The sequence below is a fragment of the Panthera leo genome, chromosome B2, assembly GCF_018350215.1.
Source record: "Panthera leo isolate Ple1 chromosome B2, P.leo_Ple1_pat1.1, whole genome shotgun sequence".
NCBI classification, from domain to species: Eukaryota; Metazoa; Chordata; class Mammalia; order Carnivora; family Felidae; genus Panthera; species Panthera leo.
In genome coordinates, this window is record NC_056683.1 from 44,724,920 (window position 1) to 44,747,522 (window position 22,603).

The 22,603-nt window shown below is 42.9% G+C and overlaps 1 protein-coding gene across 1 annotated transcript in view; it reads right to left on the bottom strand.

The window, feature by feature from the left end:
• TNFRSF21 (TNF receptor superfamily member 21) overlaps positions 1-22,603 on the bottom strand; it is a 68,157-nt gene that overhangs the window by 11,705 nt on the left and 33,849 nt on the right. The window contains exon 4 of the mRNA XM_042938996.1: positions 10,125-10,390. Coding sequence (XP_042794930.1) covers positions 10,125-10,390 — 266 coding nt within the window. The remainder of the gene's footprint in view (positions 1-10,124; positions 10,391-22,603) is intronic.

Genomic DNA, 22,603 nt, shown 5'->3' on the forward strand with positions numbered 1-22,603 from the left:
ATATTGATTCTGATTTCATTTCAGTGGATTCTTTGAGAAAGCCAGTGAAGGTGTGGATTAAGAAATGGAAAATGTCATCAACTAATAGACTGCCTTTTCTGAACATGGAGATACCGTGCCTCTGGAAAAAAATAAAAGCCCACTTCAAGTCTACAGAATATCCTTTAACGTGGGGCTCAAATACCTACCCCTCCTGTAAAACTGTCAGCAACTTGAGGGAGGATTCCCAGGTTTTGTGTTTTATGTGTGTCTTATACGTAAATGTTTCCATCTAGTATCTCCAGTGTTGGACACAGGGCTCAAAACATAATGGGCATTCCATTAATGTTTACTAAATAAGTCGGTTATGTTAATCCATCTATCCTCAAAAGCAGTTTTAAAAAGAAAAAGAAAAAGCATGTGCAAACACGTGTTGGGAGAGAAAATGTATCAATCTCAAGATCCCCAAGAAGCTCCTTATAAACTATACACCTCAAGCTCAACTACCATACTGGATTAATCCTACGATATATATTTTTTCACATTTTAACATCTCTCAAATAGGGATAAATCTTACAACTATAATTGGCAGTGTTTTAATTGCTACCTTGGTAGTATATGCAATAATGGTGCATCTTACAATGGACATGGCCTTGAACTAAATACAAAATGATGTCTTAATTCTCATACCTACCTATACCCTGCAGAACGATGAAGCTTGCTAGATAATCACAGATGTAAAGCACCCAGACAGCATTTGGGACACAACAGATACTCAGCAAATGTTGGCTCCCTTTCTCCTTAATGTGCATTTATTGAAAGTAGAGTGGTATCATTTGCTCTTGAGTTAAAAACGGAAGAATATAGACTTTAATTTCAACACAGAAGATAGTAGCAAAACTGTATTGAGCCCCCACTGAATGGCAAGTGCAGGACTGGGTATTTACACTCCTGATCTCTAGTATACACACTCTGGTTCCAATCTTCCCCAGATCCTTAGAAGACAGCCATGAATTCACGAAGCTGAAAGTCAATTTGTTGGATCCGCCAATTAGTTCTATTAGTTCTTAAAGATTCAAAGTTCGAACTTCAGCACTTCCATGAAGTGGGGCATTGGAAACTTATTTATGTACCTTTAACATTGTGCAACAGTGAAAGCTTTCTGAACAGCTTGCGACGGAGCAAAACAAAACAAGGTTCTCAGTAAAACAAGTGTTCTTTGCAGAGTCAAAAGCTTGAGAAGCCCTAAGTGTGATTAGGTAGGGCTTCCTCAGCAGAAACCAGACAGAAAATCTCGGGGAAGAGGACCAAAATCCAGTCTTGAAAGAAACTACAGTCTGTTTTTTTAAGAGTGCCTTTTTTGGGGGGCACCTGGGTGGCTCAGTCAGTTAAGCGTCCGACTCTTGATTTCAGCTCAGGTCATGATCTTGCAGTTGGTGGGTTCGAGCCCCATGTCAAGCTCTGTGCTGACTTCGCAGAGCCTGTTTGGGATTCTGTCTCCCTCTCTCTCTGCCCCTCCCCTGCTCATTCTGTCTCTCAAAATAAATAAACATTAAAAAAAAAAAAAAGAGTACCTTTTTTTCCTTATTTATTTTGAGAGAGAAAGAGACAGTGTGAGTGGGGGAGGGGAAGAAAGAGAGAGAAAGAGAATCCCAAGCAGGTTTCACACTGTCAGCGCAGGGCCCAACGTGGGGCTCAAACCCACGAACGATGAGATCATGACCTGAGCCAAAATCAAGAGTCAGATGCTTAACTGACGAAGCCACCCAGGCGCCCCTAAAAATGACTTTTTCAAGTGGACAAATATACGTCTGCTATTGTTTTCTGTATTTTTGGGTAGGTCAGTACCCCTGCCTTCTGCTACAACCTTATAATTTCCTGTGTACCCTTCTGTTATAACATTTGCTTATCACACTGAATTGCACATTATTTGCACAAGAGTCTTCCTCTCGGTGACCGAGCTGCTCAAAGGCCTAGAGACCACCTTTCTTCTTTACAGAGTACCAGACACACAGCTGGTGCTCCACAAAAGGTTGTTGACCAACTGAATGAAACCCTGGAATGTGATAATAAGTAGAATGGCCTGAAATGACATTAAAAACCTAAAAGCTTATTCACAGAGCTTGCTTCTTTATACGCGATGGCCACCCTAAACACAAGCACCACGAAATGTACCTAAGCCTATCGTGTGGCAACAATCCCTTTATAAAGTCCCCTTGTCACCACACAGGGGTGTTCCCCAGAGCCCACAGTCACACCCTGCAAATTAAGTGACTTGACCTTAAATGACCCTCTATGCTGTGGTAACACGGCCGGCCAAGGGCAGGCGCGAGATACAGGCTGAGTTCAGCTAGCGTCTTAGGGCCTTGGGATAATAATCCCTATCTTCTCAGAGATGACCAACTGGTAAATTAAAGAAGAAGACAAATCTGAATGGCCAAAAAGCCAACAGTTGAACATACAGCTGGTATTCGCCTTGATTCGCCCTCACTATGTTAAGTGTCTGAAAAGAGCTGGTCTCAGTCAGACCTTAGGTAAGGACAGCTGCATCCTGCAGCTGGTTAACAAAAAAAACCCCCAGCAACTGTAGTTCCCTCCGCCACAGAAACAGTGGCAAAATCAGAATGCCCAGTGCTGTCCCCAATGCAGAGACTGTCCCAGTTGATTATACAAAGCAAAGCCATCCAGTGTCCAAACAGCGTCGACTATAGTTGGGGGCCGGAGGGGGGGAAGACTCTGCCTCTGGGACGCAGGTCTCCTGCATGGTTTCTGGAAGGGATCGAGAATGTCTAACAAAGAGTCATTCTATTACCCAGCAGTCCACAACAACAGCACTGGCTTCAAGTCCACTAGTTACATTACAGCATAGTTTTGATCGGTCTTATCTAATGGAAGGCGGGCAGGAGGGGTAAGGTACCCAACTCCCCTGCTGGATTAGCACCAGTTCTTTACATTTGAGGATCGCTGGTCAAAGCAGAGAGCTGAAGTAACACTTTACATTATTTTCAATTGTTGCAGGTCTTCTTAATATTATCATTCTGTAAAAGGTGCATAAAATCCCTTTTTCTATCCTTTATCAAACTGAGACAATAAAGGAATACTGAAATTCCAATCACAATTACTGTCGAACCTAGCCAGTAAGCATTGCTTTACTATGTCACTTTCTTACATCCCGCAGTTAAGTAAACAGTACCTCATTCAATTTTGATAACCACTCGATCTTCCATTTTAAATAGAAAAATCTGGGGCCTTCAGAAAAATCTGAACCCCGTGTCGGGCTCTGTGCTGACAGCTCAGAGCCTGGAGCCTGCTTCGGATTCTGTGTGTGTGTGTGTGTGTGCGCGCTCAAGTGCACGCACCCCTCCCCCACTCATGCTCTGTCTCTTAAAAGCAAATAAAAGTTAAACAAAAAAAAAAAAGAAAAATCTGAGAGGGGAGGACAGAGAGAGAAGTTGAAGGGAGGGGAGGGGTGAGGAGGGGTGAGAGTAAATCTAGAGATTCAGTTGCTCAATTTTGTTTCCCTTTTTCTGACAGCCACTGAGAAAGCAGACCGTTATCTTCACACATACCATCACCTTTGTTTCTTCGCTAGAGAAAACATCCCCAGCCTAGGAACATTCGCTCAGGCAGCAAGGAATAAATATTTACCATTAGTGGAATTTCCAGTTCTTGGGCACTGAACCCAGATGGCAACCTGATGCTCAACCGCCCACTTTAACCAGTGTTGGAATGGGAAGTACCTCCCCACCCGACACTAAGTGGATGGATTTAAAGGATCCATTATGTGTATGAGTTGGAGCTACTTAGGAACACTTTTTCCATCTCTCTTGCCTCTAGAGCCCGGGGAATAATGGCAGCCATGAACAGTAAACATTCACGAAGTGCTTACTGTGGGGGCACACTCACCTAGCTCTCACAACACCTCATAGGACAGGCACTAATGGCGCTCCCATTTCCTCAGGAACAAACTGAGGCAGAGAGGCCAGGGTTCCCCGCGACGTGCTGCCAGGGCAGGAACTTCACCTGGCACACATCTCCACACTGAGGCTCCGATCTGGAGCCTTACCGGCTGATTAGCTGTATATCCAGCAACCCCTCCTCCCACCCTTGTGGATTTATTCCCTCACACTCCCTAAGTATATAGAAGTTTCTCCCATTGAACCGTAAGCTTCCTTGACCGCACTGACTCTGTCTAAGACTGGTCTTTGCATTTGCCCCAAAAGTCCGGTATAATACTGCACATCTAGTCTGTTAGGTAATAGAGATTTGAACATAAAATCACATCATCTCCTTTGCTCTTTAGCAGAGGAAACTTACATACAGACATGAGAGCACTGGAAAGAAACAACGGTCCCACTAAATTCTCTTTTCCAGCTATCCTTCAAAACCAAAGGGCAAATAATGCAATTTATTTATTGAGTTGGCATTTTCCAGACACAGAAAAACAGAATTTATTGCCGGAAACCTACCCTAAGTATTCTTGGGGCCAAAGAAAAATGATCTCAGGTAGAAGCAGACGCTGCAGAAAGGAACAAGGAACAACAGAAAAGATCAAGATGCAGGTGTTATCCATGGGAATCCTGACGTGAAAAATCGTAATAATTGTGCCTTTTGGGGGCTAAGAAATGTGTGGTGTTAAAATTCAAGACAATAAAAAACATAATGCAAGAGAAGGATAAATAGAATTAAGGTCTCCTAAGGCCGTTGTGCTGTTTAGAAATAGTAAGAAGTACACACTTATGAAACATCTCTCATAATTTAAGTTGTGATCTCTACGGTAACCATTAAAAGTACAGTAAAACATGTGTAACTAGCAAGCTAAAAAAGGAAGAGAAGTAGAATCATAAAAAATACTTGATTAATCCCAAAGAAGGCAAGAAAGAGGGGGAGAAAAAGAGATAAGACAAATACAAAACAAATAATCAGATGGTTAGATTTAAACCCAAATACATGAGTAATTACATTAGAAATGTAACCACACTAGAATTCTCTAATTAAATGACAAAAAGCTGTCGGACTAAATTTTTTGAAACCTTAAATATATGCTACTTACATAAGACTTTCTTTAAATAATGCCACAGGGGGGGAAAATCAAAGCAAAAGGTTGGGAAAAAAGAGATAACATACAATTTGGAATGCTGTATTGGGGTTTTTAAATAGCTTTGGCAAAGTCCCAATAACTTCCGACTACAGCCCCACTGCTGCTTCTACCAAACGCTGATGCCCTGGAAGGGAAAAATAGATCCGATTCTAGAAGGCTTTAGATGTTGAACTCCAAGAAGAGAGTACTGAAAAACAACTCACACCTTAGATAAAGAAAGAGTCAGGTAGCTGAATGGATTAATAAACTGGTACAACTAAACACTGGAGTATTATTCTGGGCTAAAAACAAATGAGCTATCGAGTCATGGAAAGACACGATGGAATCTTAACTGTATATTGCTAAGTCAAAGAAGCCAATCTGAGAAGGCTACATACTGCATGATTCCAACTATATAACATTCTAGAAAAGGAAAAACCATGGAGACAGTAAAAAAAAAAAAAAAAAAAATAGTGGTTGCCAGGGTGGGTGGGGTAGGAGAGAGAGATAAACGGGCACAGCATAGAGGATTTTAGGGACAGTCTAAATACTCCACATGATGGTATAATGATGGATATGTACCATTATACACTTGTCCAAACCTGTAGAATAGACACTTAGTGAACCCTAAGGTAAACTATGGACTTTGGCTGATCATTGTATGTCAATGTAGGTTCCTCCTTGGTAAAAAATGTGCCATTCTGGTGAGTGATATTGACAATGGAAGAGGCTATGTATATGTCGGAGGAGAAGGTATATGAGAAATCTCTGTACCTCCCTCTTGATTTTCTTTTAAACCTACAACTGCTCTTAGAAACTTAAGTCTTAAAAAAAAAAAAAAAAAAAAAAGAACACGCCAAAAAGTGAATTTTATTATGTAATTTTTTTAGTACATAAAAACAATTTTTTTTAGGTCAGACTCTGGATGTGTTTAACTAAAACATGGCTAATAGGCCACCATGGTTAATAATGGCCCAGCTGTCCTTGCCAGAGGTAACTAAAAGGTACACCAGGCTAATCCTTTGAGTGGAAGCTAATGTGGGTGCTCTCGGGTTCATGAATAGCAAAAACTATTAACCATTTTTCAACATACGCACGCATAGTCATTTTTACACATTAAGCTTCCATTAACTCCTAGGGCAAAGTCTCAAGTCCCCAGCAGTTACCACAATACACCAAGAATACAAATCCATCATAAAGTGGGAAGAATAAGTCTCAGTTATGCCCCCTGCACTCTGTGTCTTGTTTGACTCAACTAATCTCAGAGATAAGCCGCAGACAATTATATACTGTGTGATTAATAAAGGCTGGCAGCCAGAAATCCATGCTCATTGGCTCTTAAAATGAGAGTCAGAGCTGGGTCCACAGGGTTGCTAGACAATGATGGCCATTATGAAAACACGGAACAAGAAGCTTCATATTGGCTTCTCAGACTCCATCATCACACATAGGCTACCCCAGAACTACAGGGAAAGCTAGGATGTGTGATGCCACTGTTCCTTAAAAAATAAATAACAAAATAGATATTAGAATCTTGTTGGATATAGAGGAGATAGAAGAAAAGCACTCAAGGGTACAAGAGTCTGGCACTTCGGGACTCAGTATTTTGTTTTGTTTTCGGATTCACTGACTCAGTGATTTTTGTTACAAATCACTCTCCTTGATACACAAACACAGTTGCCTCCACAGAAACTTTGGGGCCTACCTCTCCCAACACCTGTGACAGTGCCTGGAATAAAGTAGGTGCTCAAGAAACATTTATGGACCTCAACGGAATCATCAGAGAAACATCCAAAGGTCATTTTTTATAGTCAACACCCTACCACCATCACCACCACCCCCAAAAGAGAATTACCCTGAAGATTAGGACTGAGTTTTCTAAGTGATTGCTGAGTATGCACAGAGAAATGAAACAGACTTGCAGAAATCAAAAAGCGAAATAAGTCTCGGCGATTTTTTTGGCAAATCTAACCCAACATCACAAACCTCAAGTCAGTCCTTGTAAACATTTACAAGGAAGATTGTCACACAAATATGGTCACACTGTCTACTCTCCCTAAACTGAAACAGGATGGCCCTCCCTCTCTCAATTCAGCAGTCAAACAAAGCCCTACCTACCCTTTCACTTGTGCCCTTTCAGCTCAGTCATTTAAAAAATATTTTAATGGGGAACTTGAGACCAGAGAGGTTTAGTAATTTGTCCCAGATCACACAGTGGGTAAATTGAGGATCCAGAATTTGGACTCTACACAGACTGATTCCAGAACGTACTTTCTTCAAATCTATACCAGCGACACATCTTTCAATTGTATGATTGGGGGTGAAGAGTGGGTATCACTTGATTTATGAAATCAGTATGTGAGGATAACTTGAATATAAATAAGTCACATTTGGGGTGCCTGGGTGGCTCAGTAGGTTGAGCGTTCAACTTCGGCTCAGGTCATGATCTCACACTCGTGAGTTCAAGCCCTGCGTCAGGTTCTGTACTGACAGCTCGGAGCCTGGAGCCTGCTTCAGACTCTGTGTCTCCCTCTCTCTCTGCCTCTCCCCCACTTGCACTGTCTCTCTCTCTCTCTCTCTCTCTCTCTCAAAATAAGTAAATATAATTTTAAAAACTTAAATAAGTCACATTCTATTTGCCATTTAAATAAATAAACTTTAAATCACAAAAGTAATGTGTTTTCATTACAGAAAAAAATAAACAAGAAAATTCACTTCTCACTGTACCACCTGGATTTAATGACATAACATTAATGCTTTCTCATTTCCCTATGTTTATATTTTCCTACGCTTGCATTTTTTTTTCTAATAAGACACCTTCTTTTCCCTTAAAAATTCATCATGATCATCTTTCTACTTTACCAAAGATTCCACTCGACCAAATGCTAACATTGCATCGATCACAATTTACGTTTCTTGTAGGGATCATGGAAAAACCTAGAGGCTTATTCTCCAACATCTAAATCCTCAAGTCTCCTGCTTGCCCTGCCAGCTCTTTCCCTGAGTCAATATCCCAAGGAAGCCCGTTCATGTTTGCCTCTCAACTCCCTTATTCGAACGGCAGTCATTTCATCCAACTAGAGATTAAACATCTTCCTTTCCTTTCCCGCAGATCCAGCTAACTCGAAGCCAGCTTTAGTTGTGAGCCATACTTTTGGTCTCATTCTCAGGAAGTCACAAGACACTACTGTGTGCCTTTGAATGTTTACCACTGCATCTGTTCATAATATTTTTTTCTGGGGGCACCTGGCTGGCTCAGTCAGTTAAGCATCTGACTTGATTTCAGCTCAAGTCATGATCTCATGGTTGGTTCATGGCTTCGAGTCCCGTATTGCCTCTGTGTGACAGCACAGAGCCTGCTTCGGATATTCCCTCTCTCTCCCTCTCTCTCTCTCTACCCCTCCTCTGCTCACTCACACTCTCTCTCTCTCAAAATAAATAAATAAATAACAATAAATAAATAGATACTTTTCCTGAAATTCCACATTTCAAAGAAGCTAAAAATATATGAGGAGTTTAAAGACCACCTTCAGTACCAATTAGCACCTATAAATTTTATCCACTCGCTTCGATAAAAGAGCCACCTCTTGACTGTTTACTTCAATGGTGAAGAAAGACTACACTGTTAGTACAAAAAAATAAAAGCACTTGGACCTCTTGGATATATAAAATTGAGTCCCTTGATACACAAATTGGTACAGAACAGTAATGAGTTAGAGTTGATGGGGGGAAAAACTCTCTCCAGCTCTTTAGGTAATGAGTTTGGAGCACTGGAAAATAACATCGACACAATGGCCTTTTAAATTTTAAGTGGGTTTTATCAGGTCTCGGTGGCAACATTTTCTTTACTTTGGGAATACATTCAGAAACTTCAATCAAAGTTTGTGAGAAACAGAAGTCAATACTCAAATTTGTACTTAATTCACGGCCTTTCAGGGAAGCATATTATGATTAAAGGAAAGGCTAAGTAAAATCAGGTATGTTATGATCATAACTACCATTTGTAGAACATCTTCAACATATCAGGACTTCCATATACTTTATTTCTAATCTCAATTAGCCCTATAAGGCTGGCTTACAAATGAGAAAATAGAAGTAGAGAAAGGTGAAGTAACTTGCCCTTGGTCACCCAGATAATAAGTGTCACAGCCAGGATTCAAATCCAGCGCTGCCTGGCTCCAAAGCCAGAACTCAGTGACCAGTGACTATAAATAAGTCACACTCCTGGGTCCCCTCTGTTCCCGTCTGATGTACAGACTGAACAAGCCCAAGAAGAAGGATTGATCAATCCTGTTACCTACTGCTGTCAGCACCACGTGCAACCTCAGAAGGTAAGATTGAGTCCTCCTAAACTACATCACAAAAAATATCCCGGGGGAGGGTTGGGAAAGGGGAGAATAGGGGAAAAAAAAAAAAAAAGTCCTCCTTCTTGGATTTGTTCAGGTGTGTTGTGCAAAATGAGACCATACATGGGATAACGAGATCTGGCTGCGTAGTCTGAAGGCAGAACGTACCCCCAACACGATGATTCTCAACTCTGCGCCTCCAAATTAACACCATTTGGAGAGCTTTTTAAAATACTGATTTCTGGGGTGCCTGGGTAGCTCAGTCGGTTAAGCATCCAACTTCAGCTCAGGTCATGATCTCATGGCTTGTGAGTTTAAGTCCTGCGTCAGCTCGGTGCTGATGGCTCAGAGCCCGGAGCTTGCTTCGGATTCTGTCTCCCTCTCTCTCTGCCCCTCCCCCGCTCACGCACACTCTCTCTCAAAAAAAAAAAAAAAAAAAAAAAATTAAAAAAAATTTTTTTTTTAAATACTGATCTGTGGTGCTCCACCTACAGATTCTGATACGACTGGTCTACAGTAGAATCCAAGTACCAGAAATTTTTTAGAGTTCTCTAGATGATCATAACGGACAACCACCGAGAACCACACGGTCCCAGAAGGGGAGTGCGTGTGACCCAAACACCCAATATCCGTATTTTTCCTTATTATATACACCTGGTAAAATCTGAACACAGGGACCCAAAAGTTAGTTGGAAAGACCAACAACCCAGGGACATTACCTGGGCCGTATCTTCCATCAGTCCCCGAATCTTCTCCACGACATCGTTGCGCCGGTGCTGGCGCAGGGCACTGATAAGCTGGGCGAGGCTGGCCTCAGGCCCCCGGATGGTCCAGTGCTGCAGAGCTGCGTAGGCCCGCTCGTGGTCGGCCGTGTACCCGTTCGAGAAAGCGGCCACCTCCCGCTCACTGGCATTGCACAGAAACTGATAGATATCCTTCCACTGGCTTCCCACTTGGGCTGCTACGAGCTTCAGGATGTCAATCCCTAAACCAGAGAGAAAATAAAATGAAAAACAGACACAGGCACACGAGGGAAGGTCTTTATATATGGCGACTGTTTTAATGACCTAAAAGAAGCATGCTCTCCCCTTGTAATAACATCCAAGGGAGTGGACTGCCTTCTATAAGCACTTAACATACACAGCCCCTCCTAGGGACTAGCCAGGTACCCTCCTATAAATTTCACTTCCTGAGTATGGAACCAGAAGAAGGCACAATCCTGGAAGTACAATAAATAGCCCCCAAAACGATGTTTTGAAAGCCAAATCCAAACAAAAGAACCAGGGACTCCTTTGTTACTGCTAAAAACAAGTGCATCCACAGCTCCTGAGTGGCTCAGCTGCTTACGCGTCTGACTCTGGTCATCACGATCTTGCACGGGTTTACGGGTTTAAGCCCCATATCAGGCTCCATATTGAGAGTGCCAAGCCTGCTTGAGATTCTCTCTCTCCCCCTCCACTGCACACCCTTTCTCTCTCTCTCAAAATAAATAAATAAAACTTAAAAAAAAAAAAGTGTAACCAGAGGCCCCCGGACTAAAAAAGTGGTGAAATTAAGAAATTAAGAAATTCATGAAATTAAGAAAAAAGTAAGCCATGGATTAAAAGCGCAGTGGACTTTATCCAGCACCATCTGGGTAGAGTGTTCAGATTCTGGAAATAATGTCCTTTATGTCAACTGACGGTATGCCCAGCCATTCCAGCCCAATGGAGGCACTCCTTAAGAACCTCTGGCTCCTTGTGCTCTAATCCTATGCTCAGCAAGCAATTTTTTCATCTATTATTCAGTCTCCGAAGCTGACTTGCACAGTTAAAATGGAGACAACAACCAAAGTGAGACTATAATAACAATAGCTATTATCTCCCCGGTTTTATGTCTCAGGCACTAGCTCTTGGAACATCTTTATAAAGCGTTAACATTCCAATCACACGGATAAGACCACAGCACCTAGAAAAGTTAGACAATCTGCCCAACAGCACAAAGGCAGCTGGGTCGGAACTGAACCTGACTCACTGGGTCACGTATTATATGGTCACTCTGGCGGATCGGTCACTTGTAAACTCCGTCAGTGTGGGTCTACGGGACCCAGATCTGATGAACGCAGGGTGAAATGCTGAGTCAAATCCCGGCAGCTGCAAGCTCGAGGTGAGTGCCTGACATTGACCCTCTGTGAGGTGTGGCTCTCCCTTAGCAACACGCTTTGGTGTCTTCCTGTACACAGCACCTTCTCTCGGCATTTACACGTTGGCTTTGCCCAAATTGATCCACGGCATTACAGAGAACCTCACAGTTGGGGACCTGGCAGGCAGGTTTACCACAACAGGGGGTGAGCCCTCTCAGCCAGTACCATGTCTTTGAATGAGGCCATGCTCCCATGCCCAGATACCGGAGGTATTATAGTTAACTGTTATGTCTTTAAAACACTAACTACTCAAAAAAAAAAAAAAAAAAAAAAAAAGGAGTCAAGCTCCCACGTGAAGCTTAGGGGAAAAAAAAGAAAAGAAGAAAAGAAGAGAAGAGAGGGAAGATTCCTGGGATCGAGAACTGAATTTTTTAATTAATTAGAGGTTAACCAAGGGGAAAAAGTCTTTTTTTTTTTTTTTTTTTTGATTCAGTCAGTTCTTGGGGAAAATAATTATAAAACTAGCTCTCAATGTTTGCCTAAGAAAAGAGCAACACTAATTCCAGAAGTTTCTTTGAAAATGGAGAGCTTTGTGTTTCCTCGATGTCAATCCTTACTCTGCCATGCAAACCTATAGAGGCAGATTTATCTGCAAGATTGCATACATATCCTGAACCAACCCCCTGCAACTGGCTTTTAGAAATAAGTTCCTGGTAGAAGGCTGCTTTCTTGTCAATTCTAAGAGTAGAATGCCACAAATCGAGGCATTACTGTACTTTCCACACGATTTTCCCTGGGCAGTGTGAAATACACTTGAACTAGTTGCTTTTCAATTTTCATGGCAATGTTTAGCCAGATACAGAGCTTTTGATTTCAAGCAACAGACACCTAAAAAAAAAAAAAAAAAAAGTCTATGTCCTATTTAAAACCCTGCAGGTAACTTTAAGGAGACAGCCAGCTCTTTGTGATTGATGCGGTAGGTTCTTCCAAATACCAAGAGGCTTGTTCATCCCTGAATCTTAATTTAGGTTAATTTGACTAAGGCCCACAGTGTCTTACACGAAAACATGACTGCATTTTCTTGTACATGGGACTTTTGCCTAAATCTTCATAATGCCCGTGACAGTGTGGCTTTGGGCAAACCACTAACTGTCATGTCCATTTCCTCATTTGTACAATGGAGATACTCACTAGAGTCCCTGGGGATGGGCTGATTAACATTTTCTATAGAGTTGATTTATTTTTGGAAGCACCCCGTCATTATAAATGCTCCATATGCTAAACACTAAAACTTAAGACTAAATGCATTTCTGATGCAAATACACAGCCTTTATAGAGTAATTACAGAGTTTAAAAGGCTCAAACCTAACAACAGTTCCCTCTCCCCAGACCCAGTATTTATACTTTGTTTCAGTCACAAAACAAAGAAAAAGGAGGAAAAAAAGAAAAACACAAAGAATGGATACAATGAAACTTTCCTTCAACTAACTGACTGGAAGCTAAATTTAAGGCCCACCGATCAGGTCTCATTTTATTTCTTTATTTATTATTTTTTTAATGTTTGTTTATTTTTGAGAGAGAGAGAGAGAGAGCGTGAATAAGGGGAGAGAGAGAGAGGGAGACACAGAATCAGAAGCAGGCTCCAGGCTCCAAGATGTCAGCACAGAGCCCAACACAGGGCTCAAACTCACAAGCGGCGAGATCATGACCTGAGCCAAGTCGGACGCCTAGCGGACTGAGCCACGCAGGCGCCCCTCATTTTTTTTTTTTTTACCGTGAGAAAAAAAGAGAGTCAATGCACATGAGCTGCTCTGGGTCAGCAATGTTCTTCCCCACCACCACCCCTCCCATTGCACAGGGGATAGATCTAAAACAGCAGCCTTTCCACACCACAGGGGATCACAACCCAGCAGGAGACGGGCCAGTCTGAACTGGCCCAAGAGCCTACGGCCCCTGGTCCCCATCCCCACAAAGGGGAAAGAAAAACCTGTGGAGTATTTCAAGAATATTTGCTGAGCGGCCACTGCGGCTTACTGTGTTTGCTGGACTGATGACCCCTACAGAATTTTAATGCAGAAAGAATGATATCGCCAAGAAAGTGAAGTAATGCCAATGAAATGGAAAGTGTGATGGGCTCTGGAAGTGCTCTTTACTTAGAAAGGAGTTTTAGGCAAAACTAAGCCATACAACTATAGAGAAAAGCAGTAGGATAACTAAACCACATTGAGATAGTTACGTGGGGGCTGGAGGAGCGAGGCGGAGGTTACCGGGTAACGAAACCAGAAGGGACTTCAGAGGTAGTCACAAGGTTCTCTTTGTCAAACTGGATGCCGGGGAAATGGGTCCTCTTTTTATCTTGTTACTTTATTATTGGTTCGAGATCAGCTAGCCAGTTAGTAGTACCTCTACTGTTAATAGAGAACGTGGTGTAGGACAGGAGCTTTATTATATGCTGAAATTATGAATGCACTTGGGGTTGGATACAGTGTGTATGCTTCTTCCCGGCCTGTTATTACTGACCAAGCAGATGCTGGGAAAGTTTTCTGTGGGGCTAGTAAATTTATTTCTTTTCTTTAAAAATTATGGTGCCCTTAGGGGGAAGAAAAGGGAGGTCAGCACAGGTTTTCCGTAAAGGACAACAGTAAATATATTAGGTTTTGAGTACCGCCATGATCTCTGGCTGAGGTCTCTTCCTCGACTCTGTTGTAACGTGAAAACAGCCATAGATGATACACGAGTGTGCCTATAAGAACCTTTATTTACAAAAACTGGGGGTGGCCTATGTATGGCCCACACACTGTACTTTGCCACCCCCTGAAGCAGATGCACTTAAAAGGGACCATAGCTTGGGGCGCCTGGGTGGCTCAATCGGTTAAGCGTCCGACTTCAGCTCCAGTCATGATCTCACAGTTCATGAGTTTGAGCCCTGCATCGGGCTCTCTGCTGTCATGATTGAGCCTGCTTCGGATCCTCTGTAACCCCCCGCCCCTCCCCGACTTTTTCTCTCTCTCTCTCCCTCTCTTTCTCAAAAATAAACATTTAAAAAAAAAAAATAAAGGGAACATAGCTAGATTATCAAATGGCATAAAGATTTAGAAAAACATCTTGTTAAAAGAAACACCCTGCCGACACACACACAAGACAATGAGAGTTCTCGCCCCAATCATTAATGTGAAATGGGGGTAACTGAAAGAGAGACCAACCCTGGTCCTGGTCACCTGTCCTATCCAAGTCCCAAGTTTCTATCTATCCTGGAGACAGAGGAGCTGAATAGATGGGACTCATTTAGCTGAAAGGGATGCCACATCTCATTCCTTAGGTTGAAAAATAACACATCCCTCCACCCACGGAAGTGCTGACAAGGGTGTGAAGCTTAACTTTGCTCTTCCTGTGATGTCAGGTCCCAGAGCTCAGAGAATGAAGCTTCTAAAGAAATCAGCATAGGAGTCAAACAAGCCCTTAACTGCCAGATAGTTGCTAGGGGCTGTGTGTGAGAAGGTGGCCCTGGCCCCAGGACACGGCTTTTGAATTTTGAGGAGCAGGTAGCGGAAAGATCATGAACTTAGTCATCACAAGATACGGTTTCAAATGCCATGACTTGTTAGTTGTGTGACCTTGGGCAAATGACCACCCCTAAGATTCCAGGGTCCACATCAGTAAAATGACAATGCCACCTCTGATCTCATAGGGTAGGTAAGGAGATTTATGGGATCGGGTAGTAAAACCGTCAAGCCGAGAGCTTGAGTGCACATCGGTTTCGCTTCCTCTGTCCCCTCCACCTCTGCACAGACAGGTCGTCGGGACAAAGGACCTGAAAGGTGGCAGGGGTTTTGCAGAGACCTAGGGATTATAGGTCTACTTGACAATGAAGGCGAGCACCAGCATCCTGGCTTCCTGTGCTTTTTGGAACCTCACTGGCACATACCAGAAGGGGCACCGCCACACAGAAGGGCACCATCCACAGAAAGGCAGATGTGAAAGAAAAATGTTTCTGCCCCTGCAACATGCAGGGCATCCTATCAGTACTCACTGCTGACCTTGCCCAGATTGGCCACCAGGGAACTCAAGAACAGAGGCATGAAGGAGGTCATTGACTGAGCTATTGTGGAAGCAATGGCATTTTTCTAGTGCATCCTAAAATCCTGAATCAGATATCATCTGGGTGACAACATTAATTTGAGGCTCATTTTGTTAAGCCCAATGTCAGCTCCAATATGAAAAAAAAAAAAAAAAAAAAAAAGAGTTCCACCTCTTTTCATAAAAACCTGAACTGACCTTTATAATCAGAGAAGGTATTAAAGCTCTTTCCTTTTAGAGATAAATAACTGAAATGAGTGCCATCATTAAGAACCCACATTAAAGCCCCCCCGGACGAGGTATGAAGGACAGTGATGATGGAAACAAAGGCCATCTGTAACCCACAACACAGCACCTGGTTTCATGCCGTGCACCCGGCTTCAACAGAACGGGTGCGTGGAAAAGATGAGTAGGTTACAAGCTTTGTGATGGTACCAAATTCTCATCATTTAAAAGATTCGAGCATTCCCACTGCATCTCCCATACTTGTGAAATGTAATGTCTGTTCTCATTATTCTTCTTAGAAAGAGAGGTAGAGCGACAAATAATGAGAAAATTCCCATAGAGGCAATTAATACACAACTTCCTCCTCCCTGGACAGATAACTCCATAATTATCTCTATGCTGGTTTCTCTACACACAGCCATCTCCTGCGATGTAGACACACGAAAGAAAGAAGGAAAGAAAGAAAGAAAGAAAGAAAGAAAGAAAGAAAGAAAGAGCAGGAGAAATGAGCTCAAGATTATCTCCCTTCTACCATCATCCTAATTCCTACCCCCCCCCCCCCACATTACTCTTTATCAACACATGCTGTGACCTCAAGCTTACAAACTGCAGGTACGGGGGCAAAGATGGATACAGCATGTTTCAACGTATGTACAGAGCAATGTACAGCAAGTTGGAAATCTAAATAAAAGCCTGGCTTTAGCATTCCTAGAATTGATGTTCTTTCCTATCCAATGGTCATGTCCTCATTGGTGCCTTTTCTTACCTCCTTCTTCTGCCTGAGCCCCACATTGGTTGTGACTACCATTATCCCCAGCACCTGCCAGAGCCTAGCACATAACGGGAATTACAACGAACATCTTGAATGAATGAATGGGAGCCTTTTTTTCTGAAGTTTCCCCTCTTGGCTGAATACCCCCCCCACCACCACCTTTTATCATCTCATTAATCTCTATAACTGCAGCCATCGAGAACCTGAGGGGCCACATGCTGACACAGCCTCGTCATGTTACCGTGCCAGATCTCATGTGGTCAACAATGGGTGGAACCTGGGCTTCCTGGCACGGGGACCCCGTTCTTGTGCAAGAGCCTCTCCCTCTGGCAGTGCCCTCTTCCCAGTGAGGGTGGTCCGCCACAGCCATGTCAGGCACCAGAGGAAAAAGTCTCCCAGACTGTGTGCCCTTGCAGCCAAATCCTCCTGCGGAGAGAAGCTGTCTAGACCAAGGTCTGTCTGGCCCGATTACACAGTAAGTGCTTCTAAAAGCAACATACCCGGGGCGCCCGGGTCACTCAGTAGGTTAAGCGTCTGACTGCAGTTCAGGTCATGATCTCGTGGTTCGCGACCTCGAGCCCTGAGTCGGGCTCTGTGCTGACAGCTCGGAGCCCAGAGCCTGCTTCGGATTCTGTGTCTCCCTCCCTCTCTCTGTCCCTGCCCCACTCGTACTCTGTCTCTCTCTCTCTCAAAAATAAAACTAAAACAAAAAATAAAATAAAATAAAATATAATAAATAAATAAATAAATAAATAAATAAATAAAATAAAATAAAATAAATAAAAGCCACACACCAAAAACGTGCACCTGTGTTTGGTAGTAACTAGTATGGTTACGGCATGGTTTTAAAAATGGGATATCAACAGGAATCACTCTCAATGCATCACACAGGAAACTACTTTATCAGCACTTGGGAGCTTAGTACACCCCAAGTTAAAAATACTCCTTTCCTCTAGTTGAAGTACAAAAGTTGAAAGAACTGCTTAAACCTCATTTTAACTCGAAAAGTGACTTCCAAAGCAGAATTAATCACTATCTTGTTGAAGGCTCAATGGACAATCACTATAAGCTCAGATGAATCTCAAAAGCTACTAAAAAAAAACCACTGTGCAAAGGTCTCATAAAGCTAATGATGGGCCGTCTACCAAAGACAAGTTCTATCAAAACAGTAGACAATTTTCCAGATGGAAGAAATAGATACCACTGATGCTGTGGGGAAAACTAATAACCTTGTATTTCACTCCATGGAGGAAAACAAAAAGCACAAGGCCCAAGATGCCTCCTTTCTCCTGGTCTTAGTCTGTGTTTGAAGCTGTTCATTTATTCATTCGACAAAAACATATCGAGCCCTTATTCTGCACCTGCCACTGTCGTAGGCACTGGGGACACTGTGGTGTAACAGGGCATAACAAAAGCCTTTCCTGCATTCCACTGGGAGATATGGAAAGTAGTAAGATATTTAGCGTGATAGACAGTGAGGCATGCTGGGGAGAAAAATGTAACAAAAAGTCACTGGAGACGTTTGAACCAAGGAATGGCACCATCTGACTTCCATTTGAGCAGGGTCATTTTGGCTGCTGTCAAGAATACATGGAAGGGATACAGGTAGAATAGAAGCCACCAGTCAGAGGTCACAGCAATCTCCCCAGGGAAGGGACAGTCATTTGGGCCCGAGGGGCAAAATGATAGGAATATTACTATCTGAATATAGATATATTCAGTAATATAATATATTACTTCTGAATATATTTTGAAGGGAAGGTTGATGAGATTTGCTACTGGGTTTGCTAAATATGGGGGGAGATAGAAGGAGTCACTCTAACATTTTGGGCTGAGCACCTGGAAGGCTGGAGGGGCCTCTTTCTGCAATGGGTAACTGATGTGGAGGTGTGGTTTGAAATTCAGTTTAAACGTCTTAGGTGTCGAATGTCTAGACATCTGGGTCTATCGGGCAAGGGAGAGGATATTTGTATATTACATTCAGGTTCAAGAACCAAGATGCACTTGGGAATCACCAGCAGATAGACGGTATTTAAAGACCTTAGCCACCAAGGAAGGGAGAGTGTACAGGTAGGAAAGAGGTGCAAGTCCTGAGTTCTGGGGCTGTCCACTGTTTTATAGGTCAAGTTAAAGAGGAGGAACTAGCCAAGGAGATGGAGAAGGAATAACCAGAGAGGTGCGAGAAGAACCAGGAGAGAACAGTGTCCTGGAGGCCAAGGTAAAGAAATGTTTCAAGGAGAAGGGGATCAAGAACGTTAAATGCTGCCAATAGGCCATGCAGATTCAGAGGAAACTGAACTGAACAGACAAAATCATGTGGTCAGACTCTACAGAAAAGACACAAGATTGTAGCTAAAATACTGCCATATTTCACTGATTCTAAGACATCTGAATGCACATTTCAGTCAATGCCTTTTCATATCTTGGTTACAGTGGATTTTCTTCCTTAGTGGTATTATATTTTTAATGTTTATTTAATTTTGAGAGAGAGAGACAGACAGACAGACAGAATCTGAAGCAGGCTCCAGGCTCTGAGCTGTCAGCACAGAGCCTGACGTGGGGCTTGAACTCACAAACCACAAGATCATGACCTGGGCCAAAGTTGGCCGTTTAACCAACTGGGCCACCCAGGCGCCCCCCTTAGTGGTATTTTAAAAAATGTTATGTCACCATCAGTGGTGTCTTAGGTTTGATAAAATATAAAGAGTCATTATCTTTTTAACTTATAAACTTGAACCCGCCTATTTTTTACAATACGACACAGCATCCACACTTAATATGTCAAATTCTGTGCATACCCTGCAATGTTAAAAACCAATTACTCAAGAAGAACAACCAACAGAAATCTAGAAATTCCTCCTCCTCTGCAAAATCTGCTTACATAACACCTGACCAGGTTGATTCAAGGGCACTGATTTTTAAGGATTTTTTTTTTTTTTTTTTTTTGGTTTGGTTTCTATTTGTATTGTAGCCCTCTGTGGGGGAAAACACTAATTTGTTTTCCAAAGAGCTTAAATGCAAAAGCTGTTAGTTAGATAAATTACAAAATAAAATACACACTTAAAACTAAATACCATCCCCTTAAAGCCCAGAGGAAGCATCATCAGCGGGTGGGCCTGGGGAGGACAGCAGCCTGCGATTCCCAAGGGCAAAAGCCCATCCCTGGCCACTTTGTGCACGAGATAATGCTTTTTAGGCTCCAGTGATAAGAGGCTTTTCTCCTGCAACAGTTCTTTCTGCTGCATAATCCTCAGACATCCTCAGAGGTTAAACAGATAGGTGCTGTCGGCGGGAAATGGCATTAGTGGAGGCAGAGGTGGAAAAGGCAGCGGGGTAAGGGGGGGAGGTGGAAAAAACGTCTCTTCCTGCCACTGTAAAATAACTATGGTGGGGCAGCCCCAGCGATGGAGCAAAGGACACAGCGACCTCTTAAAATGGAACAATCTGCTCCCTTCAGCCCAGCTTCCCGGTGTTTACATTTCAAGTCTACTTCCCATAGGAAATTTGGGCTGACAGAGAGGTGACCGTCTGGAATTTTTAGTCAAGGAGGCTTGAGGCAAAGAAGGAAGGTTTCTTTGGTTGCAGCTGTCTGCTGTCTGGGGCTGAGAACAACACCAAGTTCAACAGATGTGGCTTCAGATTAGCAGGACTCCATCACCTCTGACTTATCTGTAACGGCCTTTATTTATTTATTTTTTTTACGAGAGCCCTCCAAGCCTAAGCTTAAGAGAAAAGTGAAAAGTAGGAAATCGGTGTAACTTCTACAGAGGAGAACTCATTATTGATGACAATTTTGTAGTTGTTTTATTTCAGACAAGTTGGGTTTTGCTAAGGGAAATAAAATTTTCTTAATAGAACATGATAAAAAAAAAAAATCAGGCATAGAAATTTAGAAGTTTCTAGCCTCAGGTGATTCATGGGAAATTTCAAAAAATCTCTCAAAAAATAAAAATCAAATACAAAATTCGTAGAACAGGATATGCCACTCAGTAAGCATGAGGTAAGTCTTTGTTGAAGCAAAGTAAACAATGGAAACTTAATGGTAACAGAAGCCTTTCTTATAAGGCTAGAAAAATATATTTACTAGTCACAGTTGTACCCCAGAATTACTCTCACGATCTTGCCTATGTCAGCACTAACAAGCATCCCGTAACATCACTTTAGGGGGAAAAAAAATGAGTCGAGTACTTATTATCAAATTCCTAACACACTTCACTTGTTCATCATTTCTGAATGCTGCATATGGTAGTTTCCATAATTCGATTGCAATGTTTTAAGTGCTCCCTGAAACCTGACTGAAGAAGTCTATTGATATTGTTCAAATATATCCAGGGCACGGCTTCCGGTTACTCAACCTCTGTCCCCTACCAACCACTGCAACCTTGGGGAAAGATTTATGCCAGAAACACAGTCCCAACTGGACTGCATCTGGCTGCTTTCCCCGGAAAGAGGATGAAGGCTATGAGAGCTGGGAATCCAAGAGACAGGTTTCCTTCACAACCCCTGTAAAGACCCATTCTCTCATACCTGACCCATCCTGAAGGAGGAACCACAATTTGGGAAGAAAGGAAACACATTTCCTAAGCCTACTGTTGGTATTCATAAGGACCTAGAACCAAGAATGATGCTCGTAAGTAACACTTAAAGAAGAGATAGGTTTTACTTATTTGCTGGGTAGTGCTTTGCTTGAGCAGCGAGGTAAGGATAGAGAACAGGATGGAAGAAACAAAACACATATTACCAGAAACTCAACCCCTAAAATATAGCTTTGTTCAAGGACAGTGTCTGAACTTTTTAAATAAGCGCACTGGCAAATTATGTCCGGGTTCTCAGGCAGCACTGTTTTCCCAAAGAACAGTCTTTACAGACAGACTGGGATATCAATCTTAGACAAATAAAGTTATGCAATCAAGTTATGCAAATAAGAGGTTTAACAACCAAGCCAGCTGAGCTGTACTTGAACTTGAACTCCATCTTCAGGTTTCAAGCCTGAGACACGGAAGCAGTTTGGTGTTTGGTCATGGGTCGTTCTTAACTTCACTGGTCAGTTTTTGCAGCGCCGAAGGACAGGATTTTGGAACGGAAGATGTTAGAGATACTTGAAGCCAAGCCCTTCATCCTACCAGTGAGCAAAACCGGGCTCCACAAGGTCACAAGGTCCTTCCCTCTGCATAGCCTCCCTCCAAGCCAATGCTGTCCTACTGCACATGTCCCCTGAGCATGGTGGGTTCCTCCCCCCTCCCCCTTGCCCCAGGCTGCACTGTCAAGGCGACCATGGGAGCAGGCTGGGTGAGCAAAACTCCTTCCTCTCGGCCTCGAGAATGCTGAGAGTCACAGACTATGTGCCACACTGTCAGTTTCTTTCCAGCTCTTTTTGTTCTGGTCAGTCGGGCTTTGAGGCACGTTATGGCCACCGTTCTTAGTGTAGATTTTTTTTTTTCCCTGCAGCCATTTCTCCTGACCCACAGGACTCATTAAATCTCACCCTCGATGGAGTTCTACTTGTCTTAAACATCGGATACAACTGTCCCTCCACCCTGGCCTCAGCTCTCCACGAATGCTTAGTACAGCTCAACTTCCTGACCTTCCTGTGAGGAAAGAGAAAGAGAAGCAAGCCGAGCTGGCAGCTTTATCAATATTTACATATGATCTCATAATTTAGTCTTCATCAACAACACCATGAGATAGGAGCTATGTCCACATTACAGATGAGAAAACTGAGGAGAGGTTCGGTAGCTTGGCATAGTTGCACAGTCAGGACGGAGAGTCAAAACCGCAGGTGAATCCACCCATCAGCCCACATCTCTCACTGCACCATGATGCCTCCCGGGACCAAGCATAGTGTTACCCACCCTGTCCTTCTTGAGTCTTGGTTGCTTCCCTGAACATAAATCTTTTGAATATGTGTCCCGCCAACCCCGACTCCCCTTCATGGGGTCACAGGAAAGGAGACAAGTGGAAATAAAGGAGAAATCGGTTACAATGATAGATTGACGATAGCC